The sequence below is a fragment of the Rhinolophus sinicus genome, linkage group LG03 (genome assembly GCF_036562045.2).
Source record: "Rhinolophus sinicus isolate RSC01 linkage group LG03, ASM3656204v1, whole genome shotgun sequence".
Lineage (NCBI taxonomy): Eukaryota > Metazoa > Chordata > Mammalia > Chiroptera > Rhinolophidae > Rhinolophus > Rhinolophus sinicus.
The window spans coordinates 21,873,818-21,897,202 of NC_133753.1; the positions used below are offsets into that span (position 1 = coordinate 21,873,818).

At 52.1% G+C, this 23,385-nt stretch overlaps 3 protein-coding genes across 5 annotated transcripts in view; all 3 read left to right on the forward strand.

Annotated features, from left to right (window-relative positions):
• SPTLC2 (serine palmitoyltransferase long chain base subunit 2) overlaps window positions 1–5,304 on the forward strand; it is a 97,868-nt gene extending 92,564 nt beyond the window's left edge. Inside the window, exon 12 of the mRNA XM_074327144.1 lies at window positions 164–5,304. Within this exon, the coding sequence (XP_074183245.1) occupies window positions 164–283 (120 nt within the window). The 3' untranslated portion in view covers window positions 284–5,304. The remainder of the gene's footprint in view (window positions 1–163) is intronic.
• ISM2 (isthmin 2) lies at window positions 1,071–23,384 on the forward strand. The gene is given in 16 exon segments (XM_074329169.1): window positions 1,071–1,263; window positions 7,177–7,739; window positions 8,674–8,782; window positions 10,373–10,545; window positions 12,931–12,990; window positions 16,736–16,884; window positions 16,886–16,964; window positions 18,204–18,228; window positions 18,231–18,304; window positions 18,307–18,354; window positions 18,357–18,541; window positions 19,565–19,578; window positions 19,964–20,104; window positions 20,364–20,435; window positions 21,671–21,902; window positions 21,904–23,384. Coding segments are annotated over 16 exon segments (2,412 nt in total). The 3' UTR covers window positions 22,199–23,384.
• Window positions 22,109–23,385, forward strand: part of VIPAS39 (VPS33B interacting protein, apical-basolateral polarity regulator, spe-39 homolog) — a 36,399-nt gene continuing 35,122 nt past the window's right edge. For 2 of the 3 annotated variants that reach the window (XM_019733427.2, XM_019733428.2), the window contains exon 1: window positions 23,026–23,303. The gene's annotated coding sequence lies outside the window, so the exon portion shown is untranslated. Of the gene's footprint in view, window positions 22,246–23,025; window positions 23,304–23,385 lie in introns of those variants that run through there. The other variant, XM_019733429.2, reaches the window with a different exon arrangement.

Here is a 23,385-nt window from a genome sequence, read left to right on the forward strand (position 1 = left end):
CTTTCCACAGCTGTACTGTAGTCTGATCACAGTGACTGCACTAGACACAGACACTCCCACCAGGGGATAACCTTGTCATGATTGTTTTTAGAAGAGCAAAGCACTAGACATGCCTGCATCCTACTGGCTCTGACTCACCGCCGCTCTGTCTTACATATTTTAGGCTTTAAAGGAGATCGATGAAGTTGGGGACCTGTTACAGCTGAAGTATTCCCGTCATCGGTTGGTACCTCTACTGGACAGGCCCTTTGACGAGACTACATATGAAGAAACAGAAGACTGAGCCTTTTTGGTGCTCCCTTAGAGGAACTCTCCCTCACCCAGGACAGTGTGTGTCTTTCTGAGCCAGTTCCAGGAACCGCGCTTCCGTGGCCGTCATGTGAAAGACATTTCCTCAACTACTGATGGTGTCCACCTCCACTCCCAACGGCATTTTGTAAATAGGAAAAACTGCTTCACGTCTTTTCTTTACTACATTTCACCTTTTTTAAAAAAAGGTGACTCACTTTGCTTTTTTGTCCATTAAAATAATGTTTTATTTTATAATTATTCTACTTGTGAAATCACACTGACCCTAGCCTGTCTGCTAACCACACAGCCACTGCCCTCCCCCAGCCACCGCGCAGACGTGGGCCCGTCCAAAGCGCCTGCTGGCCCCGGCACTACAGCCTCAAAACTCACCTGGCCCACCTCCCCTAGGGAGCAAGTGCCTTCCACTTACTTCCTCTCCAGATCTGAGGTTGCCAACCTTGGAATCCTTATTTAACCAGTCAAGTAATCAACCAAAGTGTTCTCCTTGTAGTCTAAAGTTCAGCCTTTGAAGACAGACAGTAAATGCGAACACTGCTGAAATTCCCCCTCGTTGTAGAACTCCCTCTGTTCAGGAGCCTCCCAAGGCTTGGTCTTGTTCCATTTTGTTCTGGTCACCAGACAGTCTCTTCCTTCATCATCAACTATTTCTTCATGCTGGTCACCATCTGAGGGTGTGTCCGGTTTCTGGTTCTTCCCAAGCTCTAACCTAACACTCCTGCCCCCTGTTTAGACGCTTCAGTGGTTTTAAAAGTACCCACATGTCCCCCTGGTCAGGCCTCCATGTGAAGCTGACTCACACGTCACGTCTGCGTACAGAGCTGCGGCTGCAGTGCGTGCAGCCTGCGGGAGTGAGGGCGGCAGCACGGGAGGAGAGGCTCACTACTTGCAGCACGTCTGCGGTTTGCTTCGTACTGCTTTCTGCTTTTCAAAATGATGACGGCCTCTGCCTGGGTCGGCGTCCAGATTAGGATTTAAACTGATAAAGGAAAATGTTGGTAAATCCTCTGCTCAGAAATCACTTGTCATGTTCCTACTTTAGGATTACAGTTGTTAACTTACCCTTTTTAGAAGCCGACCCATTTAAATGTTAGTCTTCTAGTGCTGATTCTCTTTATTGCTCATGTCCTAAGACAATTCTAACCTGACATCGGGGCCGTGGGGCTCCCTTGCCTTCAGTTACCCTTTTTTCTTTTTTTTAAGAAATTCTGAACACATTTTTTTGGCTAAACTGTGATCCTGTATTTTGACTTTGTTTTCATACCAGGTAAGGGGACTTCTTTCAGAGAGCTTTATACTGCTTGACCAAAGAACAAATCTGAAAATCACCATGTTTAAAGTTCTTACTTTTTTTTTCTGTTGACCAAAGCGAAAACTTTGACTCTGTTATACTCAAGATCTGCCTGTCTTTTAGTAGCCATCAGGTATTATAGGGGAGGATTGGCAACAGAATGGAAAAGAATTGAAGTAGTTTTGCACGTCTCTGTTTTTGAAATCACTCCTTTTATTGGTAAGAATTGTCAGTCCAGGTTCTCTTAGGTTTGGGGGCATCTTGGCATTGGCTGTAGTGTGTTGGTACAGGTACATGGCGTGGAGGATGCAAGCATTATTGTTTGTGAAGTTTTGTTGTCATGTCTTAAGTTATCTTTGGTCATTCTCAGCATCCGAGAGCCTTACGTCCTTGAAATATTCCAGAGTTTTGTGTGAAGAGCCACGTAGATATGCAGGGACTATGTTTAGCATGGACAAGTTGCACTAAGGAAGAAATTGTGGTCACTGGTCCTGTAAAATGAAGAACATTGCAGACCTTTCTTGCACACCTAGTTCCTCACTATAGAGCCCCGTTAGAATGCCAGGGAGCCTGCACACTGCAGTTACTCCTTAATGGTGTAGGCTTTGCAAACGTCACAAACTTTACGCAATGAACTTGACCACTAGTCTTTTTATTTGGGCTTGCATGAATCATTGCAATATAAAAATACCAGTTAGTATTTTTAAAAAGTAATAGTATCACTTTGCTGGCGCAGTTATTTCAGGATAAATGCAGTTAAATTACAAGTTTATTTTGAAGAGACAAAACTCCTGTGATCTATCCAGGACCTCTACTGTCTAGAGGACAAAACATGCACACGCTGGCTGTCTTTCTTAAAACTGTAACATGAATCTAGAGTCCAGTCATATCACAAGTATCGTTATTTAACTAAGCACTTAGGGAAATACAAGTGTTTATAATTACAGTCATTGGTAATGAGTGGAAATCTGGGATAGGAAAGGATAGTTTAATACATGGTTTGACACAGCCTGATTCAAGAACCTGATGGGATTCAAGTAGGTGTCAGCCAACCAGTCCTACCACAGCTGAGAGCCAGAGTCAGCAGAAGTGTGACTAATCCTTACCACTTCTCGGCCCTCATTTTATTGAGCATTGCTCTTTTCCATTGCAGGGTTATAAAAGACCTTTTTCTGCGGATCACATCAGAAACCAGGACATTTATAACTAGGAGACACCAGAAGCGCACACACAACAGGTCAGGTGGCAGTCGCAGGCTGTCCTCCCGCCTTTATTTGGAAAGCTTTACCCTAGAATATGGTGTACATTCTAGAGCAAGTAAATATTTAAAGAAACTGCTCAGGGGCTTTGGAGCACTTTAACTTTTTGCTTTGCTTTGGAAATTTTCTTCTTTTTAAAAAGCATTCTAGTCTCTAGAACCCCAAAGTACTACTTGCTTGTTTGAACAACTTTGCATCTTCCTCCTTTAGTCACTATCTTAAACTTCCATATAGGGAGAGGATTTCACATGGTGAAAACACGCTTCTTCATGTAGTCTCGTAAGGTGAACAGAAATATCTTATACAACTACTGAGGGCTGTGTGTTGGCCTGATGCCCTTTCAGAGGCCAAGGAATTGAATATTCTTCCACCAGTTATTTTATTTGTCTCTATAATCCCTCCCTCCTGTATTTGGCCTTTCTTTCTGTACCTTCCAGTTCTTGATTTTTAGAATTCCAACTCCAGAGAAAACTGATCTGTGGTGGTGCTGTGCTTGGAGGATCTCTAAGTCAGATACCCTGGCCTCCTTGTACATTCAGCCTCACACTTCAGCAGGAGACAGGGAACTGCTTCCTTCCCTACTTGAGGGAGCCTGTATCTAAGTTTCTCATGACGAGTACAGTCTAGCTGAACCTTGTAGTGTGTAATACACTTACTTCACTGCCTCTTAGTGAAAACCAGGAGGAAGACGGGCTTACATGGAGAGATTTCCTGACTTCTCAGAGAAGGGGGGAGAGGTGATAGCTCTCATTACCCTGTTTCTCCCCACACCCTCCCTTTCCAAATGGATGAGGATCTTGGCCCCTAGTCACACTGGGTTGAGCACGGAACTGCTAGTAATGCCACAGGCAGTGAAGAAAGAATTTGGGTAATTCTTGTAAGAATTTGTAGGGATGTGGCAAAACCACCTAGAGAAAGTTAAATACAATTGACTGTCCCCTCTTTCTCATGCAAAGAATTGCTGTGACCTACTTCCCAGGGTGTCTTTCCTTTCCTGCTGTTCTAGATAAACCAAAATGGGTTTTAATCTCTGCTTGCTATCAACCCTGGTAGTTAGGAAGGGAGGAGAGCAGTGATTTTCCTTCTGTCTACCTTCATGAGGATCAAGAACCACTGAGCATCTCACATGGATAAAATCAGCAGAGTCCAAAGGAGCTGTGAAGGGGGAGTTACGAAAACCAAAGGAGTCTTCCTGGCTGTTGGGCAGCTTTTGGCTTAAATGCAGCCCCAGAACCTGTAAGTGTGCTGCTACATTGGAAGCTCTGTGCCCAGCAGGCATCTTAATCCATTCAGCCAGTTAATCAAAATACCTTCCACGTGGAGAAAAGTATGTCCATTCTTTCCTCAGCTTTATCCTCATGAAATGTAGTGTCCAGACTCGTAGCCAATTGCCATGTGCCCAGAGAGCTGAATTTGAAGGCTGGCTTCCTGCTGTATCATACAGAAGAAATGCTAGGACTAGCCTATGATCCCTTTGCTTTTAACTATATGGAAAACTCTGTTGTCCCTTTTGTCATTTCCAGTGACCTATTTTCCAAGCACGGATTGAGTCCTAGGGAGAAAACCAAAGAGGTTAACATAACCCTCCCTTTATGTTTATTCTAGTCTAATGTGGTGAATCTGCAGGTATCACATTCCCAGTCTCCCCTTGGGGGTGGTTTGGAGGGGTTGGTGGCTGTGGGCAAGGTTTTGCTTGCTACATAGTACACATGGCCTTAAACTGATGATTTGTGCTGTGATGAGTTCCACTAAACTGGCCCTAAAGAATGCAGTGGCTCTTTAACTGCAGTTACTGTGTTTTTAATGACGCAATACCCAAAACTGTTCTTTTGCAGTAGTTGTGGGGAGGTTGAATGAAAGGTAAAAACGAGCAGTACCTTGCTGTTGTGCTACGACGCCTACCTTATTGCCATCTGCATGGATAAGTGGGTCCTTCCAGGTATGAGGGGCCTTGAGTCAACTCAGTCTGCTTATCCAACATAATTCCCAAGTTTCTTATGCAAAGCTTGGTCCCTTTCCAAGGGAATGTGGGACATGTCACTGACGGGTAGTATGATAACTTGTCTGCACCCTAAACATCAGGTCTTCTTACTTCCGTGAGGCTAAGCCAATGGTTGGTATGACAAAAAGCATCCTTGATGGTTCTTCACGGGACACTGGTGAAATCACCATGTCGATTCAGCCAGCAGGCCCACAGTCTCGATGATCCCTCTCTGTATAAATGTCGCTACCATTAAGAGAAGGGGGAAAGAGACTAAGAACAGAGAACTAGCTTACAGGGCATTGAGGTCTTATTTTGTTGGCCCATTTTTTCATTGACCAATTTACTTGTAACCTGGAATTCGCAAGAGGTGCTGTAATAACCCCTCTCCATTGCTGTGATGTTCATATAATCTGAGAAAGAGATGGGGAAATGTCAATAAAAATGGAAGTAATATGTTAAAATGTCACTCTTTCTTTCTCCCTTCTCCCCTCCGCCCCCGTCTCTATTTTATGCCAGTTGATTTTTTTTCTTTTTTGGATGACTGTGAAGCTCTAACCAGTATCTGGTTTAGACAGATGTGATACAGAAAACGTTTCTAAGGCATGGCGGATCCGAAGAAAGTGTGGTTGATGCTCCCTGGGCAAAGGGAAGAATGGTGAGGTGGGGCTGGCGAGGAGGTGGTAGAGGTCTGCATGTGGCACTGGGCTGTCGTGCTGAGGGGTTTACCTTACACATCGGGGAAAACTAGTGAAAAGTTGAAAGCATTGAAAAAGATAAGCACTCGCTCTTTTGTAGACCTTGACAAGTTGATAAAATGTGTATGGAAATGCAAAGAACCTAGAATAGCCAAAACAAAATTTTGAAAAAGAACTTACACTCCCATGTTTCCCAAAAAATAAGACCTAGCTGGACAATCAGCTCTAATGCGTCTTTTGGAGGAAAAATTAATATAAGACCCGGTCTTATTTTACTATAATATGAGTCCGTGTCATATAATACCCGGTCTTATTTTACTATAAGACAGGGTAAAATATTAGACCGGGTCTTATATTAGTTTTTGCTCCAAAAGATGCATTAGAACTGATTGGCTAGGTCTTATTTTCAGGAAACACGGTACCTGATTTCAAAACTTTCTACAAAGCTGCAGTAACTAAGGCTGTGCAATTGGCATTAGGATAGTGATATAGAATAATAAAACTAGAGAGTCCAGAAATAGACCCACATATAAATGGTTGATTTGGGGCAAAAGTGTAAAGTTAGTTCCATGGGGAAAGTACAGTTAGTCAACTAATGGTGCTGGAACAATTAAATATTTAGGGGAAATGACCTTTGTCGAAGTAACAAATTTCCAAACCAGTAGAGAATTTTTATGAGTTTATTTGAGCCAAACTGCTGGAAGCAAACTCTAAACCAATTGCGAAAATGCTCCAGAGAATAGCTGTTGTGCAGCTTATTTCCTACGTTAGAATCAAAGGAGGAGATGTATGTATAGTAAGGTATTCGGGCAACAGGATAACAGGGTTCTGTGGTGTTGTGCCCTGCTGCGGGCCCTGAGGGGCTAGAAAAGAAGATCACTGACCTTTCAAAGGTATGTTATCTTAGATGCAAAAAGACAATGGACAGGCTCACTTAAGGTCAAGATTGACCACCCAACCCCTCACTGTTACCTTGTTCCTCAAAAACTAAGCTGTGAATGTTAATTATTAAGTATCCTGTACCCATCGATGTAAAAGGAGTGTCTCTCTCTTTTGCTTTTTATCCAATCCCAGAGATTTCCCCACTGCGCTTTCTCCCGCCCCCAAACCTACCACCAATGGATGTGTAACCCTCCTTAGGTCTCCTTTGATTCTAACGTATAAAATAAGCTGCAAAACTACCATTCTCTGGAGCATTTTCTCAAATCTGTCGAGATTTTGCTTCCTGGCAATTGTCCTCAGTTTGTCTCAAACTGACAAAAATTCTTTACAGGTTTAGACGGTTCTTACCTCAACGATTTCATGCCCTACCCTTGAGGGTCCCTGCACGCGTACCCTGCTGGGGAGAGTGGGCGGTCCCACGGCCTCATCCGTGATGAAACTAGGTGACTCCCCAGCGGCAGGGCAGGACCTTCTGACCAATCCCTCAAAGGTAGTCAGCGGCTGTCATTCTGGGACTTGATTCGCACATCTGAGTCCCAACGCTCTCCTGGTTTTTGAAGTGCTCTGAGAGAACATCCTGAGGAAATTGGGTGCAGAATGTGGCAGGTGTTTCTCTGGTCTCCACCTCCAGCAGGGGAGCTGGAACAGCCTGGGGGGAGTTACTTCCAGGCCTTCCTACCTGGAGTCATAAATAAGCCTTTGCCCGGGACCTAACGGCTCCCGCGTTGGGCTGCGGCGCGTCTCATCCGCGCGGAGTGTGGCCCGCAGAAGTCGCAGCGCAGGGCTTGAGAGCGCGGCTTGGCCGGCAGCACCTTCCCCCGAACAAGAGTTCTCGGGCGACAGCGGTGGGGACTGAGGGCTGCGATGGGGTCAGAGCGAAAGAAGCGCCGAGGGGCCACCCCTCCGGGAGGCCCGGGAACACCCCGGGCGCTGACCCCCAGGAGTGTCGCGCGCCCCCGCCCCGCGCGTCCCCGCGGCGGCTGGGTCCCCCGCGCCCCGCGCGCCCCCGCCGCCAGGCCTGCGCCGCAGCCCCCGCGCTCCCGCCCCTGGAGGAGGAGAGGCCGGGCGCTAACAGGCTCTCCGGAGCGGGTCGGGAGGCGGGGAAGCGCCGGGTAGAGCGGCCTCGGAGGGAGACGGCGCGTCGGCTCCCGCGTAGAGCGGGTCTCCTCGGCGTGGTGCTGCTGGCTGTGCTGCTGGCGGCGGGGCGGGGGCTCCCGGTGAGGAAGCCGCGGGTCCCTGGCTCCGGCCCCGGAGCCCAGTGAGGCTGGCGGAGGTGAGTGATGGGGCGCAGGGCTGCGTGTGCTGTGTCCCCCTCTCCGCCTCCCGCTCTAGTAGCGTGGGGAGCGGGGCTGGGACGCAAACAGTGGCCACTGGGTACGAGGGCAGGCCCGGCGAGAGCCAGGTGCGCGGGGCCTCAGGAGTCCCCACTCCCCCGGCTGCGTAGCGGGCCAGCCTGAGGAGAACCTTCATTTCTGTGCCGAGTGAGGAGCGCAGACACCCGGGGAGGGCCCGGCTTCCTCCTGTTGCCTCGGCCTGAGCGCATCTCTCTTGCAGCCGCTCTGTCCAGGTGCGCGCTCCAGGGTGCGAGGCGGGGAGAGGAGCCCCGCGTTTTGCCCAGTGGCGGGCTGGGGTTTCTGAGGTTCAGACGGTCATGGTGCAAGCCCTGAAATCAAGTCTGCAAAAGATTTGAGTCCCTTTGGGTGTGAGTTGAGACAAGGTGAGGTAGTGCGTGGGACTAGTTCACCAGGGACCTCTGTATTACCGTGTTTCCCCGAAAATAAGACCTAGCCGGACGATCAGCTCTAATGCGTCTTTTGGAGCCAAAATTAATATTTTATATATTAATTTATATAAGACCCGTTGTTATATTACATTATATAAGACCCGGTCTTATATAAGATCTGGTCTTATATAAGACCAGATCTTAATATATAAGACACGGTCTTACATTAATTTTTGCTCCAAAAGACGCATTAGAGCTGAATGTCCAGCTAGGTCTTATTTTCGGGGAAACTGTACTCTGAACTTGGAAAAGCAGAAGAGTCTCTAAAACATTGGAGGACACTTTCTGGGTGGCCTGTGAGTGGGTCTTGGGGTGGGTGTAAGACAAGAGTGAGATGGAAAAGAGTGGTGTTAGCCTTTAGCCATGGAGACAAACTGTAGCGTGTCCACACCTGTGTCTGCTGTCACCAGGGGTCAGCAGTCCAGCCCTGCCCCCCTGGACTGGAGTGGACGTTCATGCTCATGGAGACAAAAGCTGCTGGACTTGTTCCAAGGTGTGTGGGAGCCTGTGTGGTAGAGGGTGAGCTATTCTTGGAGGAGGCCAGAGTCCTTCTTCCCGTCTGGGGGAGGAGGATACTGAGGGACCCCCACAGGAGTGCCGGGGGCAGGAGATTGGCGAGTGAATGGGCCAAGCTCGGGCCACTCTCTCAGTGCCCGGGCTGCTGAGGCCCTCCAGAGGCAATGGGACAAAAGGGCCACAGGCTGCACTTTAGGGGGTCTGTGGGGGCCAGCGGCTGTTCACCTTTTTTTCATTACTGCCCCCCTGGGGACCCTTTTAGACATCTTTATTCCAAGTGCTCCCCACCATGAGATTTTACTAACACAGATATAATCTGTTTGTATACTATGGCCCTTTGGAGTGTTACAAACCAGGGTAATATCTAAGATTTTTTTTGCTCCCCAGGATCCAATTTTTGCCCCTGTTGAGAGTCCATCCTGAAATCCAGGGTTTCTCCCCACCACAATATTGTCATTTTAGGTCATAGATTTCTTTGTTGTGCATTGTAGGATATTTAGCAGCATCCCTGGCCTCTACCTACTAGATGCCTGTGGCAACCCCCTCTCTGACAGAGCCAGACATTGCCCAATGTTCCCTGAGGGACACCCCATCCCCGCTGCCGGTGGTTGAGAACCGCTGCTGTAGACAAATCAGAGGAACTGAGCAGCCTCTGGCCGGTCCCATTTCCTAGGTGGAGGGGACAGTGGTCATTAAATTAATTAAATTGACATTTTTTTCCTACTCGTTTGGCATAAATACTTTCTAGTTTAGTACTTACACTTTGCATTGTAATTATTTTCCATAGGTTTGCCAGATCTTTCCCCAAAGCCAGCCTAGAGGATGAATTATTTCAGAGGAAAGTCATATCCCCAGCCCCAGTATAGAGCCTGGTTGAGCCCTCAACAACATGTTAAAGCAAATTAGTGCCACGGAAGAAAACCTAGCTCAGAGCCCAGGGTCTGAGGTTCTGGTCCCAGCAAGTCATTAACTTGTGTGTGACTCACCTTGGACAATTTCCTGACATTGAAAATGAGGGGCTAAGGCATCTCCATGGTCTCGTCCAGCCAAACACTGTTCCACAATCTGTGTGATATGAGTTAAAGCTGTTATACATCAAAGGTTAAGGAATTCTTGAGAGAATGCAGACTGGTGTTCTAGGGCCTTGGGTAACAGGTCAGAAATAACTGACCAACCCAAAGACCTTTATGAAGAAACTGATACCCGGTGGACGCTTGTCTTATTAGGGAGACCACTTCATGGACGGTGTAGATGCCTGACCACTGCAGTGTACACCTGAAGCTGAAGCTGAATAATAATGAAAGTCAACTATAATTTGATATATATATATATATATATATATATTCACAGGAAGTGGAGCACAGCATAAGGAATAGGGACAGTGGAAATGTAACAGCTGTATGCGATGACAGAGGAGTAGTAGATTGGGTGAGGGGGTTATCACTCTGTGAGGGATATAAATATTATTACATTGTTTTGTACACCTGAAACTAATAATAATAATAATAAAAGAAACAAGACCATAAACCTCCAAGATCTAAAGATGTAGGATGTCTGAGGGGGAGTGGGCCTTCCTGGGCCTGGCAGGGTGAGTACAAAGTACCGTGCATGATGTCATTTCAGTGTCACACCAATGTGACTTGGGCATTATGCCCTTTTTCTGGATGAGCAAATTGCAGCACGGAGATGTTAAACCTAGCTGGGATTGGGAGCCAGGTCTGTCATTTCAAGAGCTACGCGTGGGACCTTGTGGTCTATCGTTGCATGTCAGGCCCCAGCTCGCTCATCCAAACCCTTGAAACGTCTTGAAATCATTAGCATTGTGAACAAATCGTGCCACCCTTCCTCTGGGCAGGCCTGTTACTGAGCCTCAGTTTACTCCCACAGTCAAATGGGAATAAGGGGACCCGTTCTGTCTGGTGGCGTACTGGGTGAGAAAGCCCCGTACACATGGTGAGACCGTCATTACAAGGGCCGGGGCCGGGCGGTTTTCTGGGTGTTGGGCAGGCAAAGAATGACACACCTCTGCCTTGGGGGTCTTCTGTTCTCCTTAGGATCAGGACATCACCCAAAGAGCCACCGTGCCTAGTGTGTTGTGTTCCTTGTCTGGTGATCTTCATTTTAGGGACGAGGAAACTGACGGTTGATGCAAGAACTAATCCACAATTACACAGCCAGTAAGTGATGAGCCAGGATCCAAACTTGCTTAATTCTGGCGCCCTGGGCACCTCGTCCTAGCTCCCACCACCTCCTAGGCAGGCAAGGGAAGACCTGGGGCCGGGGGTGGACACAGGGTTTGGGGACTTGGGGCAGAGCTTGGGCCGTGCTGTTCAGTGTATGAGGGAGATGAGACTTAGGCAAAAGAGAACTGAGAGGACAGGTCTTCCAGGCTGCAAGGACTGTCCGTCATGAAGGGGTCCCACGGGGGGTAGAGCTGGGAAACAGCAGACTGAGTTGACAGGGAAGGAAGCACTTGGTGAGGGCATGGGCTGAGCGAAGAGCTGAGCACAGAGCACGGACCCTCCAAGCCTGGCCGTGTCCTGCAGGGGTAGGGGCGCTTAGTCAGCAGCTCAGGCCTGGTCCAGTGTTCAGCCAGTAGCAGGGACTAGACAGTGAGAGAGGCATGGGGGATTGAAAGGTCTCACCTGCCAGGTGGGTGACAGGAAAAGCAGGTATTTTCCTGGATATTGGCCTTTTTTGGTTGGGGTCCGTCTGGCCCAGTCAGTGTCAGGAGGGGAACTGGAACCCAGGTGTGTGTGATGCCGTCCTGCGCCTTGCTCTTAGCCTCCTCCTGCGGCGCGGCGCCTCTGCAGGACCGGACTGTTCTTTTTGCTCTTCGATTTCAGAATCCCTGGAAAGCTGGTTGTGGGACAGAGGGAAGGACCCGGACAGGGAATGGAGGCTCAGCTGCTCACGTTCCCGGGCAAGTCCTCAGCCTCCCTGGGTCTCCGTCTTCTCATCCTGTTGCTCCCCTTGGCTCCTCACTGGCTTGTTATGAGGATTAAAAAGAAAGATGGATGTGGAAAGTAGAACATCCCGTTCTAGTGTTTTGTTCACTCAGAGTGGCATGCACTGACCCAGAGCAGGCAGCCCCTGTCTGGAGTTGGCGGAGCCCAAGGGTTAGGAGCACAGACTCTCCAGCCAGACCATGTGCCTCATCCTGCCCTGCCAGCCCCCTGTGTGATCCCCAAGCAACTTACTTCACCTCTCAGACCCTTGACTGCCTCCAATCTGAAGTGAGATCATGCTAGCACGTGCCTAAGGGGTTGTCCTGAGGATTTGAGTCCATGCATATAGGCTGCGGCATCATTTGTGGGGCCCAGTGAGAGTGTGGGGCCTCTGAGCATTTCAGGATGGCGACAGCAGAGTGTTAAACCTGGGCAAGTACCCAGGTCACAGTCTGAGCCGGCCAGCCCTGGTGCTTGGAGGGTGTGCTCTGTCAGTAGTCCTCTTATTACAATGAGAAGATTTGAGGTCTCCATGGGGGGCCAGGGGCGGCTGGGTTACACTGTTAGAACAAGTGAAGAGAGTAAAGTCCAGCCCCATCCCTCTGCCTGGCTGAAGAGGCAGTTGCTGCCGAATGCTGGGTCTCCAGCATCTCCTGGGAGGCCTGGGTGACTGTGTGTGCAGCCGGCTCTATGGATGGGCCTGCGTCTCGGCAGCTGGGGCTGTGGGGAGGGGAGGTGCCGGCTGCACCTGGCAACTGGATTTCATCATCCGGAACAAGTTCCTGACCCCCGAGGCAGAGAGGAGAAAGGAGCATGGGGGACGGCGCGGGGGGGCTGAAACCGGTTAGCAGGCAGGCCCATGCTGTGCAGTAAGGCTTTGTGGCTGTGAGGGTCTCTTACGTTAACTGGAGACACGTGGATCTGGGCTGTTGGCCAAGCCTGGGAGGGTGCGTGTGGACGTGTGTGTGTGTGTGTGTGTGTGTGTCTACGCGCGTGTGACAGGGACAGAGGCACAGACACAGAAAACGAGGCAGATGGAGATTGGTACAGGTATCTCCCACTTTTCGAAAGTTCACCTTATTCCCCTTCGCATTAGTAGTACCTGTTTTCACAATCAAAAAAAAAAAAAAAAAATCCAAGAGGATTTTTGCTTTTACGAGAAAAGAGAAAAAGTGAAAATAGTGGTACGCACTGCTTTTGCAGGGAGCCGTGATAGAGGCAGCGAGCACCCACGCAGCGGGAATGGCACTGCTTTTACTATATGTTAGTGTCATTTTAGGTTTTTTGTGTCATTTGGTAGGTTATTTGGAAGGTCTTGAAAGACTCAACATTTTTTCCATGTAAGTTCATGGTCATTGCTTCTTTGCTTTACGCCATTCCCCCTCTCCTAGAAACGCTCTGCTTTCAGATTGCGGCGAAAACCTGTGTGTATCTGTACATCTCATGTCTGTCTGGGCAATGACATCATCCCCTGAAAGAATGGAGTTGTGTATCTGTCCCTGCGTGAAACTCCACACGTGAGCCTAATAGATGGGGGGGGGGGTCCTGTGGGGTGGGCAGGTGCTCTTACACAGGCCCACGCCTCAGAATTTGGTTCAGAATGTCATGGAATATACCTGCCCAAAGATCCTCCATCAGGGGTGGTAGGTGGGGTAGGTGGGCAGGGGTAATTAAGATGTAAAGAATTAACACAGTGCCTGGAGAGAGGGGTTCTGTCTTCTCTCTCCCCTCTAAGAACCATCTATCACCATGTCAAGGTGACATTCATTGCACACTTGCCATAGTTGAGGCATCATTCTAACTCAACCACCCTACGAGACAGGGACTGCCATTTCCTAATTTACAGAGGGAAAAACTCAGGCAGATCAAGTGAGCTGCCCAAGGTCACACAGCTGCTCAGTTCACAAGCCAGGCTGTGAACGCAGGTGCTGTGGCCTCCAGGCTGCGCTCGTTACCACTGCATTCAGCGGCCAGAACGAGATGAAAGTGGGTGTGCTTGGTGAATGCAAAGGTGGTCGCATGTGAGGGGTTACTGCCCTGAGTGTCCGTGCACGCCCGTGTGCACCCAGCCGTGGAGTCGAGATCAGGCAGAGCTGAGCTTGAACCTGAGCTCAGATGTCGTAACCTTGGAGACATTACGTAAACCCTCACCCTCTCTAAGCCTCCATTACCTCATTCCTTCGGGGGCTGGCTTCATTTAATCACCCGGCAGTGATTTGTTGAGCTCCTGCAATGTAACTGCAGGCGTGTGCTAGGCACGGGGTACAGCGGGAACAAAGCAGAGAGAAATTCCTGCCTGTACAGTCCTGTCACTCTAGCTGGAGTGGATGACAGAAGGCACGTAAAGGGCCCAGCCCAGGCCTGGCATGGAAGCTGTGCCCAGACGTTGGTGACAGGCCACAGCTCTGCCCAATCCCCACAGGCCTTACTTCCAGTGTCCTGAGGGTGTTCGCTGGCACTAGGACCTACTCTGAGCTGTACACGGCAGGGCCTGCAGTTCCTGTCTGGAGAGCAAAGCCTCTCCCCACCCCCAGCAGCCCTCAACCAAATGACTGGTGGAGTTGCTGGGAAATAGCCCAGCTCCCCCTCCTCTGGGGGGATAAGCGAGGCCCTCAGCGGGATTGAACTCCGCTTGCCCACCATGGTCACTAGCTTGATGGAACATGCTTTATTAGCTGCCCCAATTCCCTGACTCGCTCTCCCGCACCCCCACAGTGTCTCTTTCCAAAGGAACCACTTGTCCTTCCGTCTTTGTCTCGGGTCAGCTTTTGAAGGAACTCAAACTAAGACCAGATGTCGTCCCCCGACCCGTCCCCTGTCCACTCCCAGGAACCACTGGGGGCTGATGCCCAGGGCAGGAGGCTCCACGAGCATCTCCAGGGAGGGGCGGCATGTGTGGCTATTATGTATAGTCAGGGCTTTCTATGGCCTTTGCTCAATGTCTGGTCAGCTGGGCGCCGCGGAGTGGAGAGGGTGGGGAGAGCAGGAGGTGCACGTTCCCAGCCCCTTTCCCATCACTGTTCCCATTTTATAGACAAGGATGCTCACAAAGGTTATGTCCCCTACCAGGGCCCACAGATCAGATGCTGGCCACAGCCAGGATTCAGACCCAGGCAGCTTGACTCTAGAGCAGGACTTCTTAACTGCAGCTGTATTTGATTCTGGGCTGGACAATTCTTATTGTGAGGGCTGTCCTATGCATTGTGGGATCTCTGACCTCTACCCGTTGGGTTCCAGTAGCACTCCTTTCAATTGTGACAACCACAGATGTCTCCAGACATTGCCACTGTCCCCAGATGAGAACCACTACCTGCCCAGATGAGCCAGAAAGGCTGCATGACCCTGAACTCCTGCTGCCTCGAGCGTGCCTATTCCTGTCGCCCCGGGGCTGCAGACCGAGGAAATGCTGAACAAAGTCACAGGGATAGTTAGGGTTCTAGTGGGTGGGAGCTGCCAGGAAGGCAGCGTATGGGGATGTCCCAGACCTCCAAGATTGATCCATGAGGGGCTCGGGTAGTTCCATTACTCATCTGTCCGCCCTCTGGTCATCCACCCTGGCTGTCTAGACCAGCGCACTCTGACTCAGGGAAAGACTTCGGGGCCAGGCTGAGATGGGGCCAAATGATTAGTGCAGGAGTTCTGGAGCCAGGCATTTGGGGACCACATAAGGATAGGTCAAAGAGGAAAGACAGAAGACTCTCAATCTCTTTTCCAACCCAAGAAAAGAATCATGAGAGTGAGAAACTAGATTGAGTAAGCCCCTGATTTGTGAAGGGGACTCTCGGCACTCACACCTGTAGTGTTAGAGCATAATGGCTAAGAGAGTGGACTTGGCCTAGGCTACCTCATTCAAATCCTGGCTCTAACACTGTCTGTGTGACCTCAGGCAAGTTACTTGCCCTCTCTGTGCTTTAGTTTCCATTGGCAAAATGGGGATGACAGCTAGCACCTACCTCTGAGGGTTGTTGGGAGGATGAAATGAGTGACTACATGTTCAGAATAATGTTTGGCACGCAGTGGATGCTGTGGAAGAGTTTGATAAAAAAACAATTCTGACAATCCTTCCAGGTAGGAATTATTATCCTCATGTTGCAGATCAACTTGAATGAGCTAGTAAGAGGCAGAGCTGGGACTTGAACCCAAGCTGATCTGATGCTCCAGAACCCACATTTTTTCAGCCATACCACAGTGCCCCAGGTATGAGATGGGAGGTGGGGTCAAGTCCATAGGCTTCTGGCCCCTGAGGCTCGTAAGGGTAGCTCTAGATGGTGCTTTTTCTGTCCTGGCGTGGAGACCTGGAGGTAGATGCATGGCCTCTGAGCCCCCCAGTGACCCACTGTCTGAGCAGGTGAACTCTGAAGCAGGCGTCAGAAACAACCAGGCTGTCTGCTGAAGCACGGGCATCAGCGGGTGGAGGGAATTAGCTGGCAGACAGGCAGCCATACGAGCAGCCTGGAGTAGGACAAGGGGCTGGGCCCCAGGTGGGCAGTCAGAGGAAGGTGGCCAGGGCTAGCGATGCTAAGGAATGCAGCCCTACATGGGCGGCGTGAGGGGCCAAGTGGCAGGGGCGTGTGGCGCGGGGAAGAGCCAGGCCTGCCGGCTTCCTGCCCTGATTTGTGAGGCCTGGCGTCTGTACTCTGACAACAGCTCTGGGGGGTCCTGAAGCAGGTGGCCTGCAAAGTGCACTTTGGAATCAATGCCTCAAACGACTGGCTTCCCTCTCTGGGCTTCAGTTTCTTCATTGGTAAAATGAGGAGGTTGGACTGTGTTTCTTCCATGTGTAGAAACCTGATTTCAAACATCCTCTCATGCCTTATGTTGGCACCATGTGTTCAAATGCTGTGTGAACGCAGCCTCACTTACCCTCTGGGGCTTTAAAGCAATCGTGTTTGTCAGGGGGTGAGTTTGTAATCTGGTCAGACCCCAGGGCTCCTGAATCCTCCCTGACCAGCCCAAATGCGGTGAGCTCCGACCTCAGTCACCCCTCCATCCCCCTTCTCTCCCTTAGGTCTCAGCCTCCCCAGATCCCAGCCCTCTGAAGGGAGAGGAGGACACACCACTGCTGCCCAGAACTGTCCAACAGGCAGGGCCACGCCAGCACTGGCGCTGGCCTCTCACTCAGCCAACAACCCTGACCCTGGAAAAGACAACCCCTCCTGGGACCTTTCCTGCTGGAGCTGCAGGAGCTGCCAGGATTGGCCAACACAGACTTGAGTTCCCCGAACCCCAATATCCAGGTAAGAGCTACAAAAGGGCCCAGCGGATCCCTGGCGAGGGGCTGGGCTGAATGACTCAGGTCTGAGGTCAGGCATCCTATCCTGTATTCCTTGGAGGGGGGGCTCCTGTGTGGGGCCTACTATCCCTATGGAGTAGTGGGGGGACGGGGAACCTGGTCCCCCACTTTCAAGCTGCAGACCGTGAGCAACTCACATGACTCCTAGTCCATAGCAAGGGACAAACATCACCCACCTGGCAGGGCTGCCCTGAGGACCAGATGAGCACAGAAAGCTTCTTGAGCTGCAGGGATCCCAGGAACGTGGCAGGAGGCCTTGTGGGAAAACCTAAGGGTCTGATCCCCGCCCAGGCCCAGCTCCTTACTGCAGGCCCCTTACTGTGGGGTGTGTGTGGGGGGGTGGTACTGCCCACCAGAGGGTCTCTACAGGACAGGTACCTAGAGGGGCCAGTGGAATTCCAGTTTACGTACTGCACTGCCAGTCCTGACTCCCTAATGGTAATAATTCTGCACCTTTTTGTATGACATCTACAGTTTACAAAACACTTTCACCAACAAAGTGTAGAACAGAACTAAAATTGTTTAAAAGTGTGTGTGTATGTATGTGTGTGCGTGTGTATCTGTAAAACCTGGAAGGTGAATCACCAAAATGGTATCTGTCGGTGATGGAATATGGGCGATCTTCATTTGCTTCTTTATATTTTGCTGTTTTTCCCACAAAATTTTGTTCAGTGACCTCATATTCCTTTACAATAACCCCAAATGATGTTTTTCAATTCACTTTCATGTTACTTATTTCCCATCCACCCCATCCACAATGTGGTGTAAGAAAGCGCTGTCTTTGCTCTCATTTTCAGGCCCTACAATGAGGAAATGGATGCTTGGGGGTGTCTGTGGCCCCTGAGGCTGGGCAGCCTACACGCTGGTGGAGCCAGAATTCAAAGCCAGTTTTTCTTAAACTAGTGGGTCTCCCCCATGCCGGGCCGCCTTGGCCCAGTTAAATCCACGTCTGAGGTGGGGTCGGGGGGTCCGGGGATTGTGATGAACAGCCAGGTCTTAAGCTGTGATCCCAGGTGTCCTGGGGGCCAGGAAGTTTGGCCCAGAGAATGGGCTGGCTTGGAGGAGAGGCGGGGTCTTTCCCCCCCACCCCCACCCCTGCCCCTGCCCCTGCCATCTCTCCTCTCCTTGTTGTCCAGCTCCGAGCCCTCCCTCACTGGCTGGCCTGGCATCTGTCTCCCTGCAGGTGACCATCCAGGTGGTAGAGGACCCCAGGCAGAGGTGGAGATGGACCTGTTGGCCGAGCCCAGCAGTCGCTGGCCCCGGGGTGCCCCCAGCTGCCTGCCAAGGAGCTCTTCTGGCCCCTCTTCTGGGGCTACCTGGAGGCTGAGGAGGCGGGGACCAGTCTCAAGGGCAGAGCCCCAGGGAAGAGGAGGCCGAGGCGGACTACCCTTCTGAGTACAGCGAGAGCGAGCGCCAGGTGGGCAGTGATGAGGGAGACGATGACGAGGAGCCTGGGTTCAGTGGGGCCACAGGGGGCGGGGAGCAGGGCTGGCTGGTCCCTGGGGACTGGGCCTGCGGGGAGTCGGCAGCTGTGGTGTGCACCCCCATCCCGGCCTCCTGAGTGGAAATGGGGGTACAGAGAGGGCTGAGAGCTCCCTGGGCAGGGGCAGCGGGGGGCCCGGAGCTTAGGCCAGCACCAACGCCATCATCCGTCAGCTCCATAGGAACAGCACCTGTAGTTGGCAAAGTTTCCCCCGCAAACGTTTGGCCCTCACAGTAACCCTGAGATCCTCTAAGCGAAACAGACATTTGTTACTGTTTTATATATTCATATCCATTCGTTTCTAACAAATTGGTAAATAGTATAAATAAATTCCACCACTCAAAACTGACCTCATTTTCAGACTGTGTGGGTTTGAATTCTGGCTCTGCCACTTACCAGCTGAGTGACCCTGGGCAAGTTACTTCCCCTCTCTGTGCTTCAGTTCCTGCCTCTATAACATGGAAAATGGCACAACTTTTATGACACAGGTTTGGGTGTAGAGGGTATTAAGTCAGTAATACATTTAAAGTGCCAGCATATAGTAAACAAAGTATTCGCCATTTTTATTAGAAAACAACATAATAATACAGTCAGTTCAGAAAATATCCCTACAGTCTGCCAGCCCCCCATGACAGCCATTTTTATATTTGCATATTGCAGTTCAGGGTTTCCCAGGGGTGCAGACCATTGCATGCACGTTGCAGCCATTCTCCCAAGAGCCCTGGTGTTTCATCATTGGCCAGCGGTGCCTATGATTAAGGCTACGTCATAGCAGGCTTTTCCCAATTCACCAAAATCATACAAACAAACAGGCGGAATTTTCATGACATTCAGCTTTTCTTCCATTAATTTTTCCTTAAACTCTCAGTGCCAGCCTGCTCGGGTCTGCGTGGGAAGTGAGGAGAATAGCAGCTGTGTCAGTACTTTGGGGGGCTCCACCGGGAGCCCTGGGTTCTGGGCCCTGCACAGCCAGAAGGCACTGAGCACAGTCACAGTGTATGTATGTCAGGTCCCTAACGTGGCAGCAGGGACATTCTTTAATACCCCTAGTGCCAGAGAAGTACTGTCACCCTGGGTTTTGATTGACATGTAAATTATAGCTCAGAGATGGAGGGGGACTTGCCCAAAGTCACACTGACAGCGGTCAGGTGGCCTCCAGCCCAGATTTCTTTTCCTCTTCATTGCTGTGTTGGCAGAATAGGTGGCTGGGGGTTGTGCTGTCTCCATAGGGCCACTTCTCACATTTATTCACACGGATGTTCATTGCACACAGCTGGGGGCACCCAGCTGAGGGGACGAGTGGGGGCTGACCTCCAGCCCCAGCTCCGTCCAGGCTAGGAGGAGGCTAGGAGCGCTGGCACCGGCTGCATCCTCCTGAGTAAGGGGTGCCTTTGGCTACATTGTGCCAATGCGCCCTGTGGGCTGTGCTCACTCAGCCCTGGCTCCCTGCCTTGACCCAGACTATGAGCCTCCAGAGGAGTGGAGCCCCTGGTCTCCTTGCAGTGCGAGCTGTGGCAGCGGCAGCCAGCAGAGGACTCAGCCCTGCGGCTACGCCTGCACTGCCACCGAGTCCAGTGCCTGCGACCTGCCCCCCTGTCCTGGTGGGACGAGCAGTAGCTCCTGCGTAAGGAGTGGCTTACACTCTGGGCTTGGTCCCCTGGGAATGTGGACACGTGAGCCTTGTACGAGGGAGGACTTGGGAGAGGGCATGCAGAAACCTCCCAAACTTGGTGGTCCTGCCGCATCCCAGGCCTGTCCCTGATGCTACGGCACCGAGAGCCTAGCGAGGGCTGGGCTACCCCAGCGGGAGCGCAGAGGTGCCCTGGGACACCACCAGCCTGGCCTCCTCTCTTCCCAAAGGCTCCAAGGACGAGGACCCCTTGGGCTTCCCCAGTGAGGGGTGGCAGCCCCTGGCCCACAATGCTGCGGACATGCTCTGCCCAGGACAGTGGGGGGCTAGACCTTATCTCTGGGGGTGCTGGGGAGGGTGGAACATCATTGCAAGGGCAGGAATCTCGTCTCCATCCATTGAGGCCGAGTGTACATCTTCCAGCTGGAAGGTTAGCCTCCCCAGCATGGGGGTCCTGGCATTTCTGAGCCCCACTGGACAGGCCCGTTGGCCTCGCCCAGCCTGATATTTCTGCTCGGAAGAGGCCTTGATGGGAACCACACAGCTCTGAGACCATCCTATGGGGCATACTCCCCCTGGCAACAGGACGGCATGGGGACATTCTGGCTTCCACTCCTGGGTCACCCTTGGAGACTCCTGGGCAGGCTCTGTTTGGGGAGAAGGTGCCATCAGAAATGGATCAGGGTCCAGAATTCCAGGACTGCTCCTTCCAGCAGCTTGGAGCAGGCCATACTTTTACCAGCATACTCTGCGTCTGGGTCGCTTGGTCTCACTGACACCCTGCAAAGAGGCAGGAGACTGCCAACAGCCCCCCACTGTGCTGGGGCAGGGGATCCCAGAAGACAAAGGTCTGGTACCTACCTTCAAAGAGCTCAGGTCTTATGGGGGAGAGACACGTGAACTTGAGCGCTGCACTTAAACTGTGCCCGGAAGGTCTGCAGCAAAGAGGAAGGAGCAATTCGTTCTCCGTGACAAGTGTCAGAAGCCACGTTTGCCAAGGTAGAGGGGGAGGAGGGCAGCATAGACAGAGTGGAGCACTGGGGGCCCAGAGTGGCAGAGTGACTCATCCAAGGTCATCTGGCTTGAGAAAGGCAGAGCTAAGAGCAAGAATGGGCCAGTGGGTAAAATACTGAAACACTTTCTTACTAATGGGTTAAAACTGCTCTCCCTGCTCTGACCATTCCAGCTCCTTCCCCAAGATCCCAGGGTCTCTCCCACCATCCAGCATCTCAAGGGACAACACCTGGCACAGCAGAGGGCCTCCAGGCCCCTCCTGCAGCCTCTACTGCGCCTGTCTCTGAAACACGGCCTCTGGCTTCAGGTTGCCTGGGCGTTGTGTGGGCGCCCCGATCTGTCAGCAGTGGAGGCCAGATCGGACTGGCCCCAGCTCTGGTGTGGGGCCTCCGGCTTCTGCCCTAAGGCCCTAGCAGGCCCCATCTTTGCACCAGCTGGGACCTGGGCCTCTCTCTCCATGCATTGGCACTTGCTCAGCCCCCACCTCACCAAGGGGCTGACCAGCTCCCTTCCCGCACTTCCCTGCCCTCTGCAGATGTGGACAGCTGTGAGAAGTGGCTGAACTGCAAGAGTGACTTCCTAGCCAAGTACCTGAGGCAGGTGCTGCGGGACCTGCCCAGCTGGCCCTGTGCATACCCGCTAGAGGCCGTGTACAGGGCCATGAGCCTGCAGGACGAACACCAGGGCCGCAGCTTCCAGTGGAAGGACGCCAGTGGCCCACGAGAGCACCTGGACATCTACCAGCCCATGGCACGTCTGCCTGCGCTCCCTGCTGTCTGGGGAGAGCAGCACGCTGGCCTCCCAGCACTGCTGCTATGACTCGGGCAGCCGCCTGCTAACGCGAGGCAAGGGCGCCGGAGCACCTGCCATCATCAGCACTGACTTCTCACCTGAGCTGCACTTCAGGGTGGACACCCTGCCCTGGATCCTGTGTAAGGGGGACTGGAGCCACTACCATGCTCTGTGGCCTCCCAGCAATGGCCGCACCTGCGCTGACAGCCCTCCTGAGGAGGAGTATCTGGCCCAGCTGCAGGAGGCCAAGGAGTACTGATGGGAGGACTCCTTGCAGGGCCCCTCACGCACCCCTGCCCAGACCGGGTGAGTGCAAAGCCTCCCCCTGTGAGGCTGGGCTGGCGCCACATGCCCTCTGCCCGTGACCCTGAGGCAGGTCAGCACCCAGGTGTCGAGGCGGGTCTGAAGTGTGTACAGGGCCCAGGGTGAGGGCAGGGAGCTCAGCCCTAAGGTCCCTGGGGGTGCAGTGGAAATGCGTGTCCTTGGGGGCCTCCCCTCCTGCCTGCTGGCAGGCACTGTCCCTGCCTGGCCACTCATTTTCCTCCCCCTCCCTCGGGGCTGGGCTCTCCCGCCCTGGCCGTGCCCATAGTGTGAGCCAGGCTCTCGGCTCTCCACACAGCCTGATTCCCGGGACCCCAGTCCTGAGGGCCAGGCCTTTCATCCGGCCCTCCACAGCTGCCCTCTGTCAGGCTGAGAGCCAGCCCTGGTGTCCAGCCCTCCTTATCTCTGAGTGGTTGCACATGACCCTCTTGTCCCACTGCTTGCTGGGAGCCACTGAGCAGGAGGCTTATCCTCCAAGCCTCCTTTCAGCGGACACCACTTCAGTCCAGGGCTGAAGGCCATCAGTGGGCGGGCAGGCTGAGGCAGCTGCGACAGGGCAAGCTCCAGGCAGGTAAGGGATCAGACAGTTCAGGTTCTTTTCTTTGTCCAGCCCACCTCTGCTCTGTCCAGGTTGTAGGAATGTGCAGCGCTGGGAGATGGCACTGCCCCAAATGGAGGAGGGGCAGCTTGTCACAGCGGCGAGGCTTGGGGTGGGCTCGGAACCAGCTCAGGAGGATGTGTCACGCTCCTGTGATGCACTGGTACACCTGTTCTCCGGGACGGGGGTGGGGGGTGTCCTGATTGGTAGCATTTGAGCAGTTTCTGTGGTGTAAATACACCCACCATGGCCCATTTCAGGCTCGCATGGTGATGTCACTGAATGCACTGAGCCCAGCGTGGGGACGAGATGCACATAATCAGCTCTCCCAGCACACCTGTGCCTCTTCCTGCAGCCCCTCAGCCCCCAAACCACACTTCCTTGCCTTCTAGGGGGTTGAAATGCTGAAGTCTCATCTGTCCCTGTTCACAAAAGCCTCCACAAGGTAGGGGACTTCAGTCCTAGCCCCTAGACAGTTGCCCTGAAGCTCTCTGGGATCCTTGGCAATAAAGCACTTTATTTTCCAG